Consider the following 18,079-nt stretch of genomic DNA (forward strand, 5'->3'; position numbering starts at 1 on the left):
CCCCCACTTGCATCCCCAGGCCCCCATGGCTGCCCCACCCCCGTGCACCAGCCCTTTACAAAGAAAAAAAAAAGGGGGGAAAAAGGCCTCTATTCACCATAGAAGTAGGGGCTGGGGGGCTCCAGGGCCTCCTGGTAGAGCCTGCCCTGGGGCAACACAGAGCATCTGGGGGCAGCAGGGCCCAGGCTGGGGCTGTCACCCTGCCCCGCTGTGCAGGCAGGCCCCAGTGACCCAGGTGGCAGCTCAAAGAGCCAGTGCATTCTGGGGAAGCGGGGTGTTGGGGTTTTTTAAATTGTGGGGATGCTGGTGTGGGGGGACAGGGATTGGGGAGTTTGGGGGGTGGAGCCCGGCAGGGCAGGGATTGAGGGAGCCTGGGGGTGGGGCCAGGTGGGGAAGGGCTCAGGGGGCTCAGGGTGTTGGGGCCAGGTGGGGAAGGGATCAGGGGGACTGGGGAAGGGATCAGGGGGACTGGGGAAGTGGGGAGGGCCAGTAAGGGTCCCCCCCACATAGTCCCCTCCCCCTTTTTCAGCCCCCCCCAACCCCTTACTTACCAGCATTGGAGCCCTGCTGCTGGCATGCTGCCTGCCTTGCACGGGCAGGCAGCGTACTTCAGCACCAGGGTGAGGGCCGACCACAGAGATGCTCTGGCAGCCAGAGCATCTCTATGGAGGACCCAGACTCCGGTTATCTCAGGGCATGATCTGGGACCGTGCCCGGCCCACTTTTTTTAGCTTATTTATTTATTTATTATTGACCTCTGGGTATCCTGGTCCAATTTTGCCCCCATGCTGCAAACTTACAGCAGAGGAAACCTTTTTCTGTTCCTGCATGTGCCTCTTGTAGCATCCCAAACGGGTTTGAGATGCTGTAAAAGGCACGTGCAGTCTTGTCTGGATTCGCCCTTTAGGTTTAAACCAGTTTCTAATTACTTAGACCAGTTTATGTGTAACTTCTGTCCCTAACTGATATGTATGTGTGCAGTATATAAATAAACAATGTGTGTGTATGTGTGTGTGTGTGTGTGTGTGTGTATATATGTGTACACACACACACTTATACATGTACATGTGTACGTGTGTGTTTATACACACATATGTACTTACATATACATTCATGCCCATTTATTCCGCAAAGTTGGTTGATATGCAGCTATCATAGAGTGAGCCAGTGTCAAATTTTCTAAGATTTAATAAAAAAACCCACCATTTTAATTCTGTGGTCTACTTTACTAAATGTCACACAGTAGGCACTGTAATATAATCCTTCATCAAATTTTGGGTAAGAATGAGCATATCCTTCAAATATATAGGTCTGAGTGCTTTATGAAAGGGCAGATGTAACTGATTAATATTCATAAAATGAGCTTCTCTTTTTCATTGCAATACTACCTTTTCTGACCTTTCAAAATTAATGATAAAAACAACACATTATCTATCTCTCAAATAGAAAAAAAGCCCCTCCAATTCCTCAGCATATGGTTTTTAATCATTACTGCTAGGTATGCTACAATTTAATCAACAATTGTATTCTAAGGCACCCTAATTATTACTTATATCCCTGATTTCTGAGTAATTGATATTGAAGCTGACATGTCTGTACTTCTCTAATTGTCCTTCTTTGCGCAGATTTTATTTTATCTAACCAAATTTTGCAGAGAGCAAAGAAAAGATCTGAATGCATCTCAGACAGGCTGAATAATGAAATGCAACATAAATTATGCGGTTTTTAGAAAATTACCCTTAAAAACCCTCTCTCAAATTTTCAAAACAGAATGGGATTTTAGGCAAATTACTCCCATTAATGTCAATGGGAATTGTGGAGCTAAGATCCATCTGTGCTATTCCAGAAAAAATGAGACTGTTCTTCAGGAAACAGCAATACTTTCAGAAATTGTGTGAATACCTGGAGTTTTGGGGGTTCACAAATGGGTAAAGGTACTTGGATATGCACTAAGGCCTGTCCATTATAACACTGAATTATAATGATAAAGTGTCATGGGATTCTGAAAACTCAGTTCTCAAACATCCCTTTTACTTTTTAATGTGCAGTTCAAGTTTTGGTATTTCATTGAGATACTTATTGTATAAATGTACAGTAGAAACCTTCACTTCTTGAAATATTTCTTGATACTGCTATTGCTACATTTGTATAGTATATCTGCTTTCCTACTATGTCCACTTTCTTTTACAGTACTTGCAATGTAAACAAAAGTCTCATATTACCCAGGCATAAAGGCATTTTTATGTTGAAAGTTTCTGTTTAATAATGCCTGAGTAGTTAACCTTTAGAGCAAGACAAAGCATTACCAATTTAATTCAGTAAAACAGAATATAAGTATAATAAGCATCATAATTCATCTAATTTATGAGCCTCCTTTCAAAAGTGTATTCTGCTATAGGGGAATAACCGTAATGTTCCAGTTTAGTTCAGAAGTTTTTCTAACCTGGATTTCATCATTTAAACTAAAAGGTGCTCATTTTGTTATGAAAGTTGGAATAGAAATCAATATTTTGGCAGTGGTCATACTCTATGTCTTTCCCAGATGCAATTTATTCAGTATAAAGGTCTATGTCTTGCCATCTGCACCAGTTAATCCCCATGCTAAGAGCTTAAATACAGCTCAGAGTAGAAAGCTTTGCACAGGCCATCTTATGTAAGGTGACTTTCACCCTGAGTGAAATAGAGGAGCTGTTATAGCGATTACAAGGTTGGTTGTTCCTTGCCCTGTAGACAAATCTGCTGAGAATGATGACGTATAGTTATGCAACACTGTATTGTCCTTTGTAAATTGCATTAGTTACTTGCCTACCCCTAGTATATGGCTGTATGTGTTACTAAATTTTCCATAAAAAATTAGAGACCAATTACACAATGAATCCAATATTCACAATGAAATAAATATGAGGGGATAACACTCAATGACAGATGAGTCTTACTGTCAGCTTGACAACTTTAACCTGCTAAATATCATACCACTTGGTACAATTTTAAGCTATTGAGTCAGCAGTAATATCAGAGTTTTTGAAAAATAAATTATTTCATTTAGTTATGTTATAACTTCTAATAAATACAAAGAGTGCCAACACAGGTAAATGTTCATCTGCTGCAAAACAGGCAGACAAATAAAAACATATTTTTTAATGTCTATATACTTTTATAAATTTACAAAATGTCCTAAGTGTGCCTTTCCCTAAATCAATAAGATATGGAGAAAAAGAGCAATATCAATGGCCAAAGATAATTTATCAGGATAGTAGCTATCATATTTTTAAAACAGTTTTAGGTTGAAAATGAATGAAAGATTAAGATTGCTTTATGAATAAACTAGAAATCTATGATGTAGTTAAATGAGGTTTCGGGAATTCAAAAATAAGATGAAAATAGAAGCTGCTTGTCAGCTCCTTTCTATCACAGTCCTAATTTGAGCAGATGGGCCTAACTCTGGCTAGGGTGCTTCAATCTCTTAGTAACTATTTGCAACCTGCTTCATATAGGTCTTTTTATATCACACAGCAATTTTAGAAAACCATGTCTCTATGTATCATCAACAGTTTTGCATGCCTAAGCTTATCAGGAGTGCTTATTCTTAAACCCTATTGGTTTTGGAAATAATTATTAGTAAAATGTAAACTGGTTTCCAAAAATCTATGTTTTGTACATTGCTGCTGTGATATGAACACTCATTTTGGCAGCACTCATTATATCAGATATAATTTGACATTATACAGCTACTAATGGAATAAAAATCAGGGTGACTGTGCCTTGAGATACAGCCTGGAGAAAGAGGTTGTTCAAAAAACACATCATTCCAGGAGCCATTGTGATGCACCTATGCTATCGTAGATCAATTTCTCTGTGCTTCCTTTTTGTTCTAACCATGTGGTTGGGCATGGTAATTTGCTATTGGTCTCTACTGCCAGTATAGGAGGGTTAATATATGTTTCCCCTCTGTTGCCACAACCAAGCCTCTGCCACATTTTTCAAGGGTCTCATTAGATAACATTGCAAATGGGGTTTCTTTTATTATTTGTCCTAAATGAAAATGGTTCAACCCTCTACTCTTGAATCTCAGTTTTCCAAGTCCCATTGGAGCATTCTGTAGACTGATAGCAACACTCCATGGTGTTTTTCTAGAAAGACCACTAACAAAACCTTGTTCTTAGGCTGTACCACCTAACCACATGACTATCATTGATGGCTACATTCAGTAGGCATCCATGGCCCTTCTAGTTTCTGTAGCGAATCCTCCAACAGGTTCCTTCTGTCATGCATGTCTAACTGTGAAATAGGTCCTGCCTTTTTATTTATTTTCTTCCTCACATTATCAGTCATACGACCCCGAGTCATATAACCCCTTCATCCTCCCTGACTTGTCTTTCTATGTTGCAGTGCATCTCCAACATCAATGGTCTGAAAAGTATGATGCTTCATAACAACAGTGCTAGCCTATGTCTGTAGGTTCAGGGCTGGCACTTTGTTACAAATACCAATTTACAGTAATCTCTGAGTTGGTGAGAAAAGGAGTGAGTAATAGAGCTATTCCTGCCCATTTCTCCCATTTCACTGCATCTTTCTGTATTGAAGTTGGAATTAGGGCATGATCCTGGACTGAGTGCATAACCTTAGTTATTACTATGTTTCATGGTAGCTGTGTAGTAGTATTAACAAAATATTACTTTTTTTTCTTGGGGGCATAATGCATATCACAGTCTAGTCCTTATAGCCTTTCTATGTATAGATACACTCTACTGCTATTATATGATTTCAAGCATGAAGCCCTTTGGAAAATACTGGCCCAGTTTTGTACGTCCTGAGAAAAGTACATAAAGATCCTAAGGCTTTTCTACAACCAGATGACTTTGACCCTTCTTTGTGGCAGTTCAGAGACAGATTCATTTGTCATCCAAACCAGAGACAAGCCAAGAGTGTGTCATGGTCCCAATTTTGGTTTCCATTTTTTTTACAGTGATCCTGGTTCTCATTAAAAACAACTTCTTTCCAGAATTGACATTGAATACTGAATAGATGGAGAGCTCTTCAATCTGGGATGTTTTTGCTTGAAGACCAAAGTGTTTAAAACAAACATCCTTGACCTTTAATATGCAGTTGATTCTGCCATCCTTCCATACACTGAGGAAAACCTCCAGATCACAAAACCTTTGGAGAAGCCTACCAAACTTTGGGCCTCTCTCTCGACATCATGAAAACTAAAGTGCTCTATCAGCTTGTTCCAGGCCATCAGTGTTATCCTCCTCTCAAAATTACCATCAGGAGGTAGACCTTGGAGATAGTCAAGTACCCTGGTAGTGATCTCTTTCAGAGTGAACACTGATGAGGAGATCCAGCCCAGAATCCAGTGTGCAAGTTCCTCCTTTGGGAAATTGGTTCAATGTGCCTTTATTGATTGCTATGTCCAGAAAGATACAAAGGTCCAGGTCTACAGTGCAGTCATCATCCCCACACTCCTCTACAGATGTGAAATGTGGGTGACCTACCATTGTCATCTCAAGAGTCTGAAAAGGTATCACCAGTAATATCTCTAGAAAATCCTCCACATCAAATGGGAAAATTGCTGCACAAATGCCAGCATCTTTTTTAGGCCAATGTTACTAGAATTGAGCCAGTGATCCTTAAGCATCAACTCCACTGGGATGGATACTGTGTATGGATTCCTGACTTGACTCTCAGAACAAGTGCTCCACTCCCAGCTTAGCTATGGCCTGAGATCTTGTGGTAGCTGGAGGAAAAACAACAAGGGCACATTAAAGGCATAACTCAAAAAAATGGAGGTTGACATCATGAGTTGGGAGAAGCTGCCTGCAAAGTGACTGAAATGGTTGCAACTCAACCAAGCAGCAGCCTGTTTCAAAGTAAAGTTCCTTGCCTTCAAAGAAGAAAAGACAGATCTGAGAAAGGAAAAGGAGATGAATCCAAGCCTGCAGTCTACTCTTCCCTGTGGAAAGACCTCAACTACCCAGACATCTCATGGGAAGAGCACTTGGCCAAATCCGAGCCGTCACAAAGCTTTCTCTCATGCATGGATGAGCTCTAGCTGACGCAAGAAGTCTATGGGCTGATGAGAGGTAAAGCATTGCTTGATCTGGTACTGGCAATGGGGACAACCTAATCAGTGACCTAATGATCAAAGGGAAGCTGGGTGTCAGTGACCAGAAGCTGATCACCTTCACCATCTGCCGTAAAGCTGGCAAGTCAGTCAGCAATATAGAAGTCCTTAACTTCAGGAAATATGACTTTGACAAGTTCAGGAGGCTTGTCAATGAGGCCCTAAAGGACCAAAACCCAAAGGACAGGGGAGTTCAGGATGTGTGGTTACTCCTCAAGGAAGCGATCCTGGATGCACAAGCAAAGTCTATTCCATCTCAGAGGAAAGGCAGCAAAAAGGCACAGCAGCCCCCTTGGCTCTCCAGGGAACTAGCGGATCTCCTGCATCCAAAAAGTTCTCCACCTTGGGGTAAAAACCTGCAGCATGCTTATAGGCTCAGCAGTGCTACACTGGCTAGCATTACAGATGAAAGGGCCTTGGGGGGGTCATGATTGACCACAAGATGAACATGAGCCTTCAATGTGATGGTGCAGCTAGTAAAGTGAGCAAAACACTGGCTTGCATCCATAGATGCTTCTCAAGCAAATCCAAGGACATCCTCCTCCTGTTGTAGTCGGCCTTGGTGAGGCTGCAGCTGGAGTAGTGCATCCAGTTTTGGGCTGTACAATTCAAAAAAGATGTGGAGAAACTTGAGAGAGTGCAGAGGAGAGTCATGCGCATGATCAGAGGTCAGGAAAACAGACCTTAAGATGAGAGGCTGAGAGCCATGGAACTCTTCAGCCAGGAAAAGTGCAGGCTCAGGGGTGATCTGGTGGCCACCTCTAAGTTTATTAGGGGTGCTCACCAGGATCTGGGCAAAGTTTGTTCATCAGAGCGCCCCAAGGGATGACAAGGTCAAGTGGTTACTAACTCCTCCATGACCATTTCAGGCTGGACATAAGGTATCTTTACCATCCAAGCCCCCAAGGTTTGGAATAGACTGCCGCCGGAGGTGGTTCAGGCACCTACTTTGAACACCTTCAAGAGACATTTGGATGTTTATCTTGCTGGGATCCTATGACCCCGATTGACCTCCTGCCCTGGGGGAGGGGGCTGAACTCGATGATCTTCTGAGTTCCCTTCCAGCCCTGATGTCTATGAATCTATGAACTTCTGTGGAGGGATCTGAAGTCATCTCAAGATCTATCAATGAACCCATGGTAGAGACTGTCCTCAGATCAAAGGGTTGCCAGTGATGATGTGATTATCACTGAGACCTTTGTACTAGGAAGTAATCACTCCAATGCTGTGGAACTTTGTATCACAAAACATGATCGCATTTTTCTCTCACTATGGCTTATCAAGTTCTTTTACACTGTGTTTTTTTCCAGTGACTGACCTGGCTATAAACATCCTTTCATAAATTTATTACCTCTCCAAGAGTGAAGAAGTATTTGTATGTATATAGTTGATAAAGAAACTTGGTATCCTTACATATTAAAATCATTATATTAATGTAAGCTATTAAGAAGTTGTTATTCAAATACTTCATCATTGCAGTTTTTTAATCATATGGCAGGAATTGATGTTTTACCTCAGCAACTCTTGCATCAAAATATTACATTTTAATAGCAATTATTCCTTATGGTTCATTACAAACAGTTAATATATAATGAAAATAACATCACAGAGTGAATATATAATATATTGCCAAAGCCATTTTCTGCAACTTAACTACATCATATGATATGACTGGTAATACATTTTCATTATAAAATTTGTTAATCAGGCAAATAGGTTTGTATTCCCTCTTCTATTACCAGTTCTTTAATTAGCAATTTATGTTTGTAAAATTATAATAATTCATTCACATGCCAAAGGCAGCCTACAGTATGTGTTAGACTAATTAACACTTGTGTATATTTTAAGAGTTTTATTGATCCAACAGTTCCATTTTAATATACAAAATATTCAAAAAGATCTGTTTAGTCTAAGTAGACTTCCATTTTAATATACAAAATGTTCAAAAAGATCTGTATAGCCTAAGTAGACTTGATAACATGTTTTGAAGAGAAAAAGAGACTGCTTCTTTCCGTTCTTGACCTAGGCAAAAAGAAAGATGCAAAGGTTCTTGTCTCTGTTGTCATAAGTACAATAGAAATGCATCAAAGGGTAAGGAGCACATTTCCAATTGGAAGTCAATGAAACTTGTAGTCCTGTGTTCTAAATAAGACAAATATCAGCTTTGCCTTAGCCAGCTAGAGAGGTAAAAAATGAAATAAAATACAGAGGTCTTGGAGGGAGGTGGGGGAGCAACTCTGAACCTCTGGAAGTCTGGTGGACATTCTAACAATTATGGACAGCTCTCTGCTTTATCTGACTATATTTGCATATATTTATTCATGACTGTATTGATTACTGTCTTTCTAGAGCCATTATTTTAGAAACCTTTACACCTTCCAGTTCTGCTTCCATGCTTCTCCTGTCAGTAACAAGTTAGTTAAAAAATGTCTTTGACAAATGAAAATTTCAAACTATACCTGTGCCATCTACTCAGTGTCATAGGAAAACAATAATAATGTCAGGATTTCAGAATATTATAAGACAGACTTGGTGTATTTTTGTATTCAGACTTAGAGACCAGTTACTAGAAAGGAAGATTTCACTCCTCCAAAAGTATTTCTGTGTATTTAAATCACTTCCTTTGCCACAGTCAGTTTAAGATATACTGCAAGCATCTTATAACTCATGATGTGCCAAAGTAGCAATTTGTGTGGTCAGTCATCCATGATCTTTTCTAGTTCACAAACATAGTGGAAAATTTGACATTTTCTCCACTTTAATCTGCTGTGCTTTGAAAAGTTTGGATTGAATAGAGCCTGTTGGACACAAAAGAGAGACTTCTTTTTAGTTCCACTGTGTTGTGCAGTACTGAATTTCATTGGGCAAGGCTGACACAACATGATGCAACTTAATGTAACGCAATACCATGCAACTCATCTAAGTAATTTGGCTGGAACATATTGGATTCAGGGCTATTTTCGTAGAGTCAGGCAGAAAAAAAGTCCTAGGGAGCAGGGTAATTTGTGCTGTTTACAAATTATGTGAAGTGGTGGATAACAGTGTGTGGTGTTTTTGTTGCGATCATTTTTGTTTTTATTTAAAATTTAAATAGACCTCTGCTCTTTTGATTATCAGACTTCCATGCATAATTATTTTGTATATCTTAATGTAGTCAGAGAGACGAGTAATGAAATATATACACTAGTAACTCTGTTAATACTCCCACTTCTTGATTTTATATAGAATGAATACATCTTTCTTACTCATATCAGAATAGTAGTTACATATTCTTATTTAATAAACTATGCTAAAAGAATATGACTTTTTTTCTTCTTTTATTATTATATTAATGTTACAGTCATTGATCCAAATCAGAATAAGGTTCCATTGTGCTGTATAAACACAAATAATAAAAAATCTTTGAAAACAAAAAACATTTTGCTGATGGAACTGGTTTCTAGGTTTGAGACAGTTCCTGAAGCTGCTTCCTGCCAATAGAGGCAAAAGGGAATTCTCTTTCCATTTGAGGGATGGCCTTATACCTCAGAAGGGTAATTATTTCTTCCCCAAGGATTTAATTATCATTAAATCTACTCAGGGTCCCTTACTAACATGTTATTGGCTTGCTCATAGGTACCCATGTAGCTAGATTTTTTAGTATTCAGATTTTAGATAGCAAGAAGTTTAAATACATGCACTCTCATTAATAGATTATTTTTGATGCATCTAATGTTCTCTCCTTCCTGCTGAAAGACTACATAAAGTTTATCATTTTTCCTTTAGCCAGAAGAGAAAGATAATATTACCTTAACAATCAGTGTCGCTCCCATTTTGATAACTGATTGATAATGGAGTAAGCTGGTACTTACAATGTTGCCCTTTCTCTTTAGGGGTAAAACATTTCTTCAAAAAGATTGTTGTTAAAATAATGCATAGTGGGCACTTTTACATATGTTTTGAGGGAGGGAGGGTCTTAATTAGAGCAACTCGGAGAGCTGTTCTAACATGCTTCAACAGACTCTAGCATTACAAGTATCAATGTGCATCATTGTAGCATCACGAGTATCAACGTCCCTGCAGTGAAAAATGGAGGTGGACTTCTTTGAACTAAAGCGCGTTTGATGAGCTTTAGTTCAAAGCACCCATTAATTAGGGAGCCATACTAAAGTGTGCCCCCACTCCTCCCAGAGCACATGTAAAAGTGGCCTAAGTGATCAATATTTATATGGCTTACAGCATAAGGTATAACAGGGCCTTCAGAAACTAAACAAAGGCATTCAGAAACTATCCTGAGCAAATACCACCCCTGAGAGGAAGGGGACTCTATGGTATAGGCCTATGGTGAAAAATACATATGAGGAATGATTATATAGTATTACCCTACCTGAAAAAAATTGAAGTAAAAAGAAAAATCAGGTTTTGCATTGCAAGAATGAGAATGCCTTGCAACTGAGTTAACTGGATAGAATGATGAAATAGATCCTCACTCAGCATTGAGATATAGGTACATGTAGGTTTATAGATTTATAGATGTTTATTGTTCCCAACCATTATTACATACCTAATACCTTTTAAATAGGTAGGTAGGGACATGAAATTAGCGTCAGATGGTGAGGTTTTGCCATATACCATAGATAGGGTCCGGTAGTATGTCACAGCTTGAAATAATTGTTTTGGTCTCTAAAAAGAAAAAAGAAAGAAAGCAAGCAGTGTACACTGGAATCTAGAAAGAAGCATGTAAGAATTAGCTTCTGATTTACTTTCTTCTGTCCCCTACAGCTACTTGTTTATTCTGTGTAATGATAAATCCATTTTAGGTTTTTGCTAATCAAACTGACATTCGTATTGCAATAATCGGAACCTTAGGAATATTTTAGATTGATTTCTTTTAGCTATTATAGGTAGAGCAAACAGAATACTGCACTTAGCACCTAATTGTAATCAAGTTGATTTATTTTTTAGGGACAGATTATGAGTTATAATTACATTTATGATCAGGGTTTAAGTAGTAAGCAACCATTGATTCTCTGGATCATGGTGTACATGTAAGACACCCAGTCAGATGCCTGATGAATCCATTTGTGGCTAAAAAGCCCAAATTGAGAGCCACACAGCTTGTTACATTTCACAGATCCATATGTTGTCAGACTTGGAGTCCAAATTTACAGGATGCTCCTTCTTTCTTGCTTGCTTTACTTCGATTCTCTGGATCAAAGATGATTCATGTTGAGCTTTACCGAGTCCCAGATACTCCCTCCAGGATTAAGTACTGGTTATTTAAAATATACAACAAAACAAAACAAAATAATCTGTAATAAATGTAGACTCATACTTAGTAGCATTTTGGATAATTTAATTTCAGTAAACATTACTGACAATAATGGTTGGTAAAGAACAAGAAATTTGAAAAATAAATCAAAGACAGCAATTCAAATTAATTTTTAGGGCAGTCTTTGAATATTCAGTCTTTCTTAGCTGGTGTACAGTATCAGGGTTCCATTGATGACAGCTTATACAAGTTGATGATCTGCTTCTCCATTTTTAAACTCTGAGTATGTAGGTAGTTTCTTAATTGTGCCTTTTCTTTTGAAGATAACATCAGGGTGTTTAGTGAATGTATGCAATTATATACAGGTGTACTTGCCAGGCAGTTTCCTTGAATTATATACTTCAAAACTGTTATAACATATGAACTTCTGAACTTCTAGGGAAGTAACTTGTCAATCAGAAAATAAAATATGCTTTAGAATTAAATTACAAGAATATGGCATGAAGATAGTTAATCCTTGAATGAGAAAAAATACTTCTATGGTTGTTTGGCAACCAATGGGATGTGTGTCAAATAGGGAGGTTGATAAATGAATAAGCAGAAGAATTGTCAACTTTAGCTTTAATTTCAGATTAATGAAAGGGGACCCTTTAGTAAAATTAACTTGCAGGATTGCTGAAAGTCTATGCTATCTTTTCTCATGAATTCTGTAGCATACTTGATCCTTTTCTTTTTTCCTCATAAATGATTTTTTTATTAATACCAGCACAGAGTTCAGGTGTTTAGTAAGACATTGTTAATTTGCTGTCACATTTCAAATGGAAACAGATTTAAGATGATATAACCTAAACCCATGTTTCTGTATTTGTAGGGTACCTTTCACTTTTCAGTGAAGATATTTGTTTATTATATGGAAGTATATGACAGAATGGAAAAACAGTATAAAGTTATTCACAAATTTCTGTTCAAATAAAAAAATATGAATTCATTTCTACAATAATCAAGGGCCTCTTTATTGGTTTCTCACAAACATTTTATGATAAATTGTTTATAGTTTGCAGGATTGGATGTGGCGAGTAAAAGTAGGACAAGTGGAGGATAGAATTGTTTTTATGCAGTCACTGTCTTCTCTTTTGTTCATAGATGAGACCTGGGCTGGAAACACTTCCTATACTGAATAACTCTTCAAATATGAATAAAGCATTGAAGTCTCAAAAATACCAAACAACCCCCTTCCCAAAATATCTACTTCAGGTTTATAAAAAACACAGTTCTTGACCATTTTTATTTCTTATTAGAATTATTTTGATATGAAATTGTTCCTAATGGGAAAGCTTAGATATTGTTTCATTACTAAAATGTAGAAAAAAATGTCAGAAACTTGACTTTGATTCATCCCCATACAACATAAGTATTTTTATAAATTGATATTTGAAACTGTTAGGCCAAAACTTAAAACCTGGTTGAAAGTAATAACTTTTTATGTAATGCATGATTAATAAATTTGATTCACAGCCAAAAGAATACTAAGTTAAGATTTTTGCATGGTTAAAAATAGTATTAAAATGTTTACATGGACAATGAGAAATAATAGAAATCATAGAAAAAATAGAAAAGTAGGACTGGAAATAGGGTTCCTTATCTAGTCCAACTGTCTGCCAGAGGCAGGATCATCCTTATCTAAACCATCTTATACAATTCATAATCTAAACTCTTTGTAAGTCTACAATAAACCCCAACACAAGCCAAAACACCCAAAGCCCGGCACAGAAAGCAGAGAGACCACAGCAGCCAATATCCTCTGTTTGTAAAAGGTTGTTAATATACACTTGAGAGATCCCAGTAAGGGGCCACACACCCCACTGTGGAGGAAGGCAAACCCCCCACAGTCTGACCATGGGGTAAAATTCCTTCTGGACCTCAAATATGGTGATCAATCTGAACCTGACTGTGGGGGCAAAACCCTCTAGCCAGGAACCTCTGCCTTTGGTCCCAGTACGAGCATTGGGACACCCCAGTCAAAATCCTCAGCTTTTGCTGCAGCCAACACACCTCTGGACTGTGTGTTCTGTTGCTGGAAGGTTTGAATTACCATTTCTTGTGGAATCTAATTTAAAGCTCTCCTTACTAGGGTGGCCAGATGATACTCAAAGATGCTCTTTCCCATTCTCATCAGATGGATCCTCTCTCTTGATAGCAGTCCTTCTCCGAAGAACATTTACCTGTTATTGAGGAGTCCAAGGCTTTCACATTGATACCACTTCCATGGTATCTTCCTGGACCCTTGCCTTGGGAAGAAATGATGAAAACACCACTTGTGCTCCAAGTTCCTTAATCCTCATGCCAAGGGCCTCACAGTCACCTCAGTGTAATTTCTGGCAGTATCACCGGTGCTTACATAGACAAGTAGGAAGGTATGATGGTCCAGAGGATAGGTGAGCCAGTTTGACCCCAGAAAGCACAAGGTCAGCAAAGTTAGGATGCTTTCTCTAAAAAAAGTGAATTTCATCCAACTCAAGATGTTAATAGTCATGGTGGCTTTGAAGATAGACTGAAGGAAGTGCCCAGGAGGGCTGGAAGCTTCTTAAGGGCACAGTATTGTGACATCCTGAATTCAGGCTATAAGCAGGACCCTAAATCTAGATGACAAATTGGTGTCTCCATCCCTTGCAGAAGGGAGTCACCAATCACCACCATTTCTCTTCCTTTTTGGTGTAGTGGTCTTAGAGCCCTTGTCCCTGGGGCCTTGCATTTCCTGTTTTCTAAACTGCTGAGTCCTCTGCATCATGCCTGCAGATGTCCTCTTGTCTGCTTTTTCCTCAGCAGGTCCAGTGCAGGGTGTTTGAAAATTGTTGTTGAATTCTATCTGTTCCTCTTCACTGGGGGTCCTCCTTCTTTGATCAGTCATGCTGCCATTTCTCATTTCTTTTTGACCACTCTAGTACCAACCTCTCATAACTTGTGTCTAAATAATCTTCCTGTATCCTGATGCAATGCAGTATGGATGCCTGTGCTTCCAACCTTTGAATCTTCTCCTCCAGGGCAGACACCAGCTTATATGTAGTGCGGATGAAGTGCTCTTGACCCCCTGGGAGGAATGTGAGCATGGCACATCCCATGCAAGTTAGGCCATCTACTGCTACATAGAGAGTGCATCTACATGTGCACCTGACTGCCACACAGTTCCAGTGCCATATGGGTCATTTCTGACCCTACTGCACAGTAGCTTATTGGTACTGTGCAGGACGAGCAGCGTCATGGTTTGTGCCTGCTGATGCTACAGTGTCTCCTGCAATAAATTTTGTCATGGACTTTAAAATGGTCATAGTTTTCTTTCCAGCAGGGGGACTAAGGTTCAGCAGATTTTGACTAATCAGCATCTGATGCTGATAGTTGAGCCACAACACAGCCCATGAAATCACTTTGGTATGAAATGAGTCTCAGGATATGCCTGAGGAGGGCATAAAAGTAAATCTATTACTTTCTGGTGCTCAAGGGAGAACAGGATTTTCCTGAGGTTTGGCCAAAGGAATAAAATTCTGAGTTAATCTTCTGACTTTGCAAGAGGAGGGGGCAGGTAAAGGAGGAGAAAGACATATAGATGGACAATTTATTGCAACTGAGGAAAAAAGGAGGCTCCAGGTTGCAGCCTGAAGAAGGTAAAGGATGAGGTAGTCCTCTGCAAGCCTTACTTCTGTTGCTAGTGTCTGGCTTGGGTCAGCGCATATGATTCTAATACTTGCAGATACCACAGAGTTTACTTTCAAAGTTATGAAAGAATTGCCACTGCTGTCAACAGTCATCTAGTAATGTATGCCACTTTCTACAAGTTTCAACTCGACCATATTTGAGTCAAGTGGATCAGTTACATTATTTTAAAGAGCTATAAGTCAACACTAGCTGCCTTCAATTAGGATAAACCACCTTCTAAGAGAAAGTTATAATTGCTTATTTGAATTATTTTGCATCTTGTTCAGGAACAAGAGGTATGGACTGCTAGCAAACATATGATACTGGACTAGACTAGACAAATGCCTGGTTTTCTGTGGCATCCGGCCATGGAGCAGAAACGATTCAAAGTATCTTAGGTGACCAGACTTTACAGATGGTTTGTAACACTTCAAGACATTGTGGGAGGTGTATAGGTGAATATAAATCCATAGAGTAAAATATGATAAATTGTTAATTGGACAATTCTGAATAATAAAGCATCAACATCAAAGTTTGCTTCTGATTAACAGTTTACCAATATTCAGTTGTCTACGTATGGTTATTAGGATAGACTACTTCTGATTATTTAAAAAAACGTGATTCAGATTCTATATTAGTCAATTATGTTAGCATTTTTGTAAAACATATTGTTATTTCTAATGTGCTTTCTCTGTGGGATAATTTTTTTTTGTTAATTTGCTAATATCAAAGTCAGTAAAGATAAGTGTAGAATGCTTTGGGCAAGAAGAAAGAAAAATAAAAAAACCCACAAATACAAATTAGGAAATTACTCTCTACACACCAATTCTGCAGAAAAAGATGTAGAGGTTATAGGGAACTGCAAACTGAATATCAGTCAACAGTGCAATGGTGTGCCAAAAAATGGAGTGATATACTGACAAAAGCATCAGTTATGAAAGCAAAATAACTTTGTGCTGGTGAGAGTTTAGATGGAATTCTGTAGTGTTCAGTTTTGACCACTACACTTAGGAGGGATGTAGAAAAATTCTTCACTGGACTCGCTTTAAATACATTTAGAAGACATGGGGTATGGGAGACAACTGACTTCTATGATAACTCTTATTGGAACAACTGTGACCTCTGAGGAAATGTGGAAAGACTCAAGTTATGTTTACTGGGAAGCATAATAATAGTCTTTGCATACACAAGGTCATTGTAGCAGGGGGTTGTCCCGGAGCTCAATCATCAGCCCACCTCAATGATAATGATTAAGAGATGGCAGTCAGGCAGGAGGCTGGCCATTTGTTTACCCTGATGCCAAGGGTCTGTGTACATGACTCCAACCTTCCCTATACAGTGTTCCATGCCTCACAGATGGCATCCACAACTTAACACCTGGCCTTCTTAGGCAGCCAAGCTCTTCTGTACCCTTCTCCCTCTAGGGTATGCTTCCTCCCCAGGCACCTTTGGTGTCACGGGCCCCGTCTTTACCCTCCAGGCCAGTAGGGTCCATCCAGTCAGGTTGACTAGTGGCTTTCCTTCTCTCCCTCACTCCTCCACCCCCTCACTGGAGTTCTTTGGCACTGGAGCCTCAGATCTCTCAACAGCAACTCAGCTCAGGGCTTTCTCCAGCTGTGGGGGCTAGAGTTATAAGGTGCCCCTTGCATACCTTCCACTGGGGAGGTGATTCGCCTGGCATTTCTTGGGGTGACCGCACCACAGGTAGCCCTACCAGATCATCCTGCCCCAGCGGCGTCATGCCCAAGACCTAGAGCCTCTACCTTCCCCATAGCTCCTGCCTTTACCTCCAAGTTTTTATGAGCAACAGCTCCAGCCAGGTGGCATTCACTCCATGGCGACAGCCAGGAAACTACTGCTTCATCCCTGAGGGCCTGAGTTAAAATGGAAGCTGCTCATCTCCCTCCTCCAGTCACACGGCCCTCCTGCAGTCATGTGAACATCTCATCAGTGGCATGCACCTGCCACTGCCTGGCTTCCTGCTGTAAACCCAGTCATACTGAAGACAGAGGTGCTCAATTTTTCTTCAGGGTTGCAAATGATAGATTAAGAAGTAATCTGTTTCATTTGCAGCAGGATGGTTTAGACAGATATCAGGGAAAACTTTTGAATTATAAGGAGAATTACATGCTGGAATAAACTACTAAAGAAGTATGTAGAAATTTTTTTTTGGAGGTTTATAAGAGCAGGTTAGCTGAGCATCTGTCAAGAATGGCTAAAGTATATCTGATTCTTCCTCAGAGCAGAGGTATGGGCTAGATAACATTCTGCGGTCCCATTCAGCCATGTATTTTTATGATTTTTATGTTAACCAGTATTGTAAATAACATTTATTTTTTGTATTTTTAATTGCAGCAAGAAAAGAACCAAGAAAGTTCAAGAAATAAAGGTAAGTGCTAACTATTTTAAAATACAAAGAAAATTGTAATAACCTTATAATTAACCTTCACATTAGTTAAAATCATCAGCCCAGGTTGTTAGCCAAGTATTTCAGTCTAATGTAGCAAAGTAAAGGAACTTAGTGTGACATGGAAAGTCTTATATAAGGAACTGAACGTCACATTTATTGCATTCCCAAACCCCAATTTTATTTATAAATTAGGTGAAGCTTCAAAAAACTTCATTATAAAACCAATGCAACTATAATAATACATATTTTGCTTTGTTATACAAGCACTTTTTTGTACTTCTGGTGTTTTTCTCCGGATATATATGTTTGGTTTTAGCACTTTTGCTATATTTTAGTGTCTATGCATTAGAATAAATATAAGTATCAAGGGATATGACAGTTTATGGTATGGGTGTAGGGCCTTTCAGAACTTTGATTGATATACCATGACATGTTGTTTAGACATTCACTTCTCTTTTAGGTCTGACAATATTAGAGATATCTAAGTTTTATGTAATTTTACTGAGTTACACAGTGGATTTGCATATGATGGTTTGGATAGGGGTAATCCTACCTAAGGCATTGGACGAAATGACCCTTCTTCTATGTGATTCTATGAATCTAG

The 18,079-nt window shown here is 39.0% G+C and overlaps 1 protein-coding gene across 2 annotated transcripts in view; it reads left to right on the forward strand.

Moving 5' to 3' along the window:
- The window catches only part of FSTL5 (follistatin like 5), a 597,279-nt gene that overhangs the window by 72,532 nt on the left and 506,668 nt on the right, over positions 1-18,079 (forward strand). For both annotated transcript variants that reach the window (XM_090036262.1, XM_090036263.1), the window contains exon 3: positions 17,421-17,454. In XM_090036262.1, coding sequence (XP_089892388.1) covers positions 17,421-17,454 — 34 coding nt within the window. The remainder of the gene's footprint in view (positions 1-17,420; positions 17,455-18,079) is intronic.

Source organism: Crocodylus siamensis, chromosome 2 (assembly GCF_052110815.1).
Source record: "Crocodylus siamensis isolate JL-2025a chromosome 2, ASM5211081v1, whole genome shotgun sequence".
Lineage (NCBI taxonomy): Eukaryota > Metazoa > Chordata > Crocodylia > Crocodylidae > Crocodylus > Crocodylus siamensis.